This window comes from Gossypium hirsutum, chromosome A08 (genome assembly GCF_007990345.1).
Source record: "Gossypium hirsutum isolate 1008001.06 chromosome A08, Gossypium_hirsutum_v2.1, whole genome shotgun sequence".
Taxonomy (NCBI): Eukaryota; Viridiplantae; Streptophyta; class Magnoliopsida; order Malvales; family Malvaceae; genus Gossypium; species Gossypium hirsutum.
The window spans coordinates 5,137,017-5,143,948 of NC_053431.1; the positions used below are offsets into that span (position 1 = coordinate 5,137,017).

Consider the following 6,932-nt stretch of genomic DNA (forward strand, 5'->3'; position numbering starts at 1 on the left):
AGTGACATGCAATCACCCCTTTGTGCCACTATTAAGAAACTAAAAATTAAAATGTTGAAACATTTATTATTAACCAAAATTGGAAAAAGAAAAAGTAAATTAGCTATATATGTAGATGTCAACTAGTAATAATTTTTGCAAGTCATGAATGTCTGCAACAATGTGCATAATCTATTTGAAGGATGAACAAAAACAATAATCATAAAGAAAATTGACAAATCAAAACAAATTACAGATATGCATCAATTTTAGTAGCAGCCAAAAATGAAAAGAAAAAACATTTACATGAGTAGGAATATGCAGGCGGTGTTCTATATAAATTTACCATTAAAATAATATTACAGCTAGCGAAACCCCATAACTCTCTTAAGGCAGCAAGTTGCAATAATTTAGAATAGAGAATTGAAGGCTTGGTCAGAGCTGAAAAATATATATATATATATATATATGATATTAAGGAGATGAAGTACTATATGTATGTCTGAATACAAAGAAGCTGCTGCATCCCACTGAATGGTTCAAAACAAAGGAACACTTCAACCTCAAGCTATGCTTTCAAGCTTACAGCTAAAACTACACACGTTTTTGGTTCCAACAAGTAATCACCACCAACTCCACCTATGGCTATATATAAATACTCCACCCAACATGTCCACTCTCATTAACCTTTCAATTCCAACTTCACAAACCACCATATTCTGATCCTCAGCCCTTTCCATTTAATTTCTAAGTTTTTCTTCTACTATATTATATATATCAGGAACAATGACTTTTTTGTGCTCTAATTTTCTCATTATTGCCTTGCTTTCCTTCATGCTTGGCTGCTCAACCGTGGCTTCTGCATCTTTGAAGGTCGGCTTCTATACACAGACTTGTCCATCCGCAGAGACCATTGTGAGAAAAGCTGTAAACAAAGCGGTGTCACTTAATCCTGGCATAGCTGCTGGTCTCATCCGAATGTATTTCCATGACTGCTTCGTCAGGGTATGTATACGCTCATTTGCTTCAAAATTGATAGATTGACTCATCATGTTTCCTCCTCTAACTCTACTTTTTGCATGCAAATTCAGGGTTGTGATGCTTCCATCCTTCTAAGGTCCGTGCCCGGAAACCCGCCAGCAGAGATGGACCACCCTGCTAATAACCCAAGTTTGCGAGGCTTCGAGGTGATTGATGAGGCCAAAGCCCAAATCGAGGCACAATGTCCAGGAACCGTGTCTTGTGCGGACATAATCGCATTCGCTGCCCGTGACAGCACCTACAAAGCTGGAGGGATTTATTACGCCGTTCCCGCGGGCCGCCGGGATGGCCGGGTCTCTATTATCGACGAAGTAACACAAAACCTGCCTCCGCCATCCTTCAACGCACAACAAATTGCTCAACTTTTCGCAAGGAAAGGAATGTCAGTGGATGAGATGGTGACATTATCTGGGGCACACTCCATTGGTGTCTCGCATTGCTCTTCCTTTTCCAACCGGCTCTACTCTTTTAACGCCACTCATGCCCAAGATCCTTCTCTTGATCCTAACTACGCTGCCTTTTTGAAAACCAAGTGCCCACCCCCAACATCTGCGGCTGGTGCTGGAGGGGATCCAACCACAGTGCCACTGGACAGTGTCACACCCAATCGCCTGGACAACAAGTACTACACTGAACTGAGGGGTCGTCGTGGTTTGCTCACCTCTGACCAGACATTGATGGACAGTTCCTTGACCTCCGCGTTGGTGTTGAACAATGTGAAGCACGGTGCAGCATGGGCTAAAAAGTTCGGCAAGGCAATGGTGCATATGGGTTCCCTTGATGTTATCACTGGAGCACAAGGTGAAATAAGGAGAATTTGCAGTGTGCCCAACTGATATGTTACTTGAAACGACTCCTACTCCTACCTATATATCTTTCAAACCCATACTTGCTTATTTAATTTGTTTAATTACCATTCTTTTCATTCATTCATTTTGTTTCACTAACAGCTACTTACAACTACAGTTGTTCATTTAAATGTAAATCATTATTTTCACATTATTTTAATCAAGTATAAACCATTTCTATGAAGTGATGTATTCACATTTCTGTCAATTTCTTTCAATTAAATCAAAGAAGGTTATATGTATTCATTTTGTTAATTTTATAATTTTTTAAGCCATTGGAAGGAGGTGGAAGAGAAACAGCTTTTTAGGAAAGAAATAAACTCACTTTGTATTAAACTTTATCTTCTTTTATTCTTTCTTACTATACTTTATCACATACAACTATTTATATAGTTGTAAGTGACTATTGGTTTCAACATATTCGTGTATCCTAGTTAAGTACATGCATGAGTATTAGATATATCTACTCTAATACATTCATTAATGAGCAAATGTATTCTAGAATGTTACAAATTATAATATCCTACACTTCCCCTTAATTTGAATATTTCTTGATTACGCCAAATTTTTCACGCACTCTTCGAAAACCTTCAACCTTTAGAGGTTTTGTAACAATATCCGCCACTTGATCTTTAGTCTTTACAAACTTAAGCTCCACTTCCTTCTTGGCAATATGCTCCCTAATAAAATGATATCTTGTGTCTATATGTTTGCTTCAATCATGGAACACAGGATTTTTCACGAGTGCTTGTGTAGACTTGTTATTAATGCATATTTTAGTTGCTCCTTCCTCAGCTCACATGAAGGCTGCTAAAAGGATTTTTCATTACCTAAAAGGATTTTTCATTACCTAAAAGGTACGATTGAATTTTGGGCTATTCTACTAATCTTCTCATGACTTTCAACTTTTGGGATTTTGTGACAGTGATTTTGCTAGTGACATTGATGATAGAAAAAAGCACCACTAAAGTGTTTGTTCTTCCTCAAAATAAGGAAAGAAATCATAAGGTTGTCAAGATCTATAAAACAAAATTTACTTAAAAAAGAGTAATTAATAGAAACAGCAAGTAAGAATGTATCTGTAAAGATCAGTAATAATTTTATTTATTCAAGCAAATACAATAAAAGCAAATTGGAAGAGGGAGTTTTTATTTGAAGCTTTAAATGCAAGATGCAAAAATTTGGAGGGAGTTTTTATTTAATGTTTGATATTTAGATTATTATTATTTTAATTCTTATTTAATTACGATGCTTTTGTTTAATTTGTATATTTTAAGGACATGAAAGATTTGATCCTAATTTTGATCTTGATTAAATGCAATTTTATGGACTACTTAGAAGTTGCTATTGAAACTTTCTCAAAAGATAAGAAATTGAGGTAAATTTACTTATCACATCAAATGTTTAGATTTTTCTTCATAAAAAAAATATTTTTTTCTTAATATATGCTATTTGATAATTGCTTGATGATTATGTTTGAATGGTAATAGATTAATTTTAATCTTATAAATTGATAGATTTTCATAATATTATCAATCACCTTCGTTAATCAAAGCTTAAAATTCATAATAATATGTGACCATGGATCGGTTTTCAGTTATCATTAAACTATTTATTTTATTTGTTTATTTGATGGTTTTTATTTTGAATATATATATATATATATATATAGTGCATATTAATAAGACACACACATCCATAGCAACCAAATATACCTATGACCGATTTCTTTATACCATGTCCTAATCATTAACCAACTTCAATGCACAAACTCATATCACTATCAAACCATTTCCAACACATATATCATCTATCACCTATGTCATTTATTCATATCTCATAGCATTATAACCAAAGCAGTATAAACCATGACTAAACATAATCGAAACCAAACTTAGAAATAAAGCCATTTTCGCATGGCTTTAATTTTACATTACCAAAATTCATCATTTCAAAACGTAATCCAGCCTATACATGCCATAATTCAAGTTCAGCTATTAAGTACCGAAACAGTGGATAGTTTAATAAGCTTTGCTGACGATCCCTGAGCTTCTAACTTGAATCAAAAATCTATAAAACAGTGTAAACATGAACACAGAGTAAGCTTTCATAGCTTAGTAAGTCATAAGTAAATTAAACAATTAATAAATAATAACATTTCATTTACTAATCATTACAATTAAATAAATCATCTTATGCATTTGTAATCACATTTATTTTCAAACTTTTAATTCCACACATATAAAACATATACTTTCATAAGGCAACTTTTCTTTGGCTGAATATACAAGTGTATATAACCAATATGTTCTCAAATTTTGAAACCACATTGACTTATATAACCGAATATACATATATATTTTAAGACATATACTTATCACTCAAAGTTTAACAATACATTCATGTACAATTATATGATCAAATATATTTCTCATATTAGCACATGAACTACATCAAATTTATGTATTGTTTTTCATCACATATCAAGAAATCAATTCATCCTATTTTTAAATAGGTAGTCCAACTATCATGTACCTCATCATTTTAGCTTGTTCAACGTATTCATTTATCAATCAACATAAAGTCTTTTAGGCATAGACTTAATATATTTCACCGGCATAAAACCTGCTAGGCCTAAGTCTGTATCACACACCTGTACAAGGCTTGCTAGACTCAAAGTCTGATTTTATACACCGGCAATAAGCCTGCTAGGCATCAAGCCCGATTAAATTCACCAGCACAAGGCTTGCTAGGCTCAAAGCCCGAATATCATTATAATAAAGCTGTCTCATAAAAAATTCATAATATCGAACATTTCAGATATTCCATATGGTTCATACGGACTTCCAAATGTTATAACTCAATCGAGTTAAACTCAAATACATTATTTCTATGCTTTATCACATTCGGTTAATTCTATTATAAATCCATGAATTTCAAATCAGCATATTAAACTAAATTACATTCAAAATTAACGATATTTAATCGCTTAAAGACTTACCTCAGACGATGAAAAATCGGTACGGATCGGCTAGTCGACACTTTACTTTTCCCCCGATCTAAATCCGTTTTTCTCTTTTCTTGATAAAAATTAATATAAATTAAACTTATTAAATCAAATATTCAACCAAATTCATCCAAAAACACACAAATGGGAAAATTACACTTTTACCCCTGATATTTCACATTTTTCACAATTTAGTCCATATTGCATAAAATACAAAATATACACAATCTCACAACAACATAGTTTGGCCGAATATTCATTATACTCATACTAGTCCATATATTTCATTTATTTCACATTTTAGTCCCTCAATTTATTATTTTTACAATTTAGTCCTAATTACTCAAAATCATTAAAAACTCAAATACAAAACATGTTAATCTAAAACATATTTTTTAATATTTCATCGTCAAACATCATAAAACACAAATATTCATCAATGGAAAACTCAAAACATTCATCAAAATAAAAAATTCTGGCATGGGTCAAATAGTATTCGAAGCAACGATCTCAAAAACGTAAAAATTATCAAAAACCAAGCAAAAACTTACCTTGAATGAAGCTTGGACAAGGCCAAATATTTGAAAGCGTAAAACCCTTTATTCTTTCTCAAGTTTCAGTCAAAAGTATGAACAAAAATGCATGGCTTTTAATTTATGTTATAATATATCATATATATCATTTATTATTTTACGTTTTTAACCTTAAAATTTTAATTATCAAACCATATAAAACATGTCTACAACCGTCCACTCATATAACCAATGGCCTAATTACAACATAAGTACTTCCATTCAAAAAGGCAACAACAATTCGGCCCTTATACATTAAACTATCAAGTTTTTATTTTACGCGATTAAGTCCTTTTATTAAATTAAGCACACAAACAATCAAATTTTCATACGAAACTTTCACACATGTAAATTCACATATAATAAACACAAAAACTAATATTTAAATGTTTTTTTGACTCAGATTCATGGTCTTGAAACCATCATTTTGATTAGGGTCTAAATCGGGCTGTTACAACCCCCACTAATCACTCTCTGTGAAAATACATTCCTCATAAACCACTCTCGCCCATATAAACAATTTCAATTTTGTTTGGTAAATTAACAAGTCAAGTGTAGTAGCCTTACCTTCAAACACTTTCTGATTACGAGAAATCCATCCTAGCCAACATGCTGATAATACTACCAGAAACTATAGATTTTTTTGAATGCCAGACAAAGACACTCTCCAGCACAAGGAAAAGAATTCCTCAAAGTTTGCTACGTCCTTCCATCTCAACCCCTACTAGAAAAAATATACACGGCCAGAATTTTTTCACAAAGGAGCATTCAAAAAACAAGTGATTGGTAGATTCCACCACTCTCTCGCACCACAGACACCCATTATCCAAAGAGTCGATAATAATTCCTCTACTAATAAAAAAATCCTTTGTTGGAACACGATTAATCATCGTCATCCATAAGAAACTACGCACTCTTGTTAGGACTTTCAATCTCCAGATTCTATCAAACTGAAATTCTACCTCACCTATCCCATCATGAGCTAAGAGGTAAGACAACTTTTTAACCAAGAATATTCCCCCACTTTCATGAATATAATTAATATGGTCCTCCACCTACTCATCCAGTACAACACTACTTATTAAATATTTCAATATTTTCACTATCATTTTTCTCTATCCAATAATTTTCTAGAGAACACACTCTCATAATGCACTTTTTCAAAACTATTATTTCAAGCAACATCCTTCACAAAACAATTCTTTTTTAAGGCCAATCGAAAGAGTCTTAGGAATTCCTCATTTAGAGCATTATCCCCACACCACACATCTTTCCATTTCCAATCACCCAACAATAAGGATTTAGTCCTGTCCACTTTGTCACCTCCGTTCTTTTCAAGTTTTCCTCAATCCCCCGCCACACCACAAATATTTCTTTAGGCCTAGACGTATTAAGCCTCCACTCTTGCTGGCTCAATCCGTATTTGATTTAATCACTCTCCTCCATAGTGCATTTTATTCCATGGCGAATCTCCAACCCCATTTT

The 6,932-nt window shown here is 33.0% G+C and overlaps 1 protein-coding gene and 1 long non-coding RNA gene across 2 annotated transcripts; one reads left to right on the top strand and one right to left on the bottom strand.

The window, feature by feature from the left end:
- Positions 1-663: 663 nt before the first annotated feature.
- On the top strand, positions 664-2,052 carry LOC107949407 (peroxidase 5). Its single transcript, XM_016884094.2, has 2 exons — positions 664-984; positions 1,071-2,052. The coding sequence occupies exons 1-2, from the start codon at positions 766-768 to the stop codon at positions 1,854-1,856; spliced, it is 1,005 nt and encodes a 334-aa protein (XP_016739583.1). The 5' UTR covers positions 664-765; the 3' UTR covers positions 1,857-2,052.
- Positions 2,053-3,674: 1,622 nt separating this feature from the next.
- Positions 3,675-6,455, bottom strand: LOC121204915 (uncharacterized). Its single transcript, XR_005900050.1, has 3 exons — positions 5,427-6,455; positions 4,870-4,948; positions 3,675-3,938 (listed from the first exon to the last, which is right to left on the bottom strand). It is a non-coding gene; the product is annotated as an uncharacterized lncRNA (long non-coding RNA).
- Between the last annotated feature and the right edge of the window lie 477 nt (positions 6,456-6,932).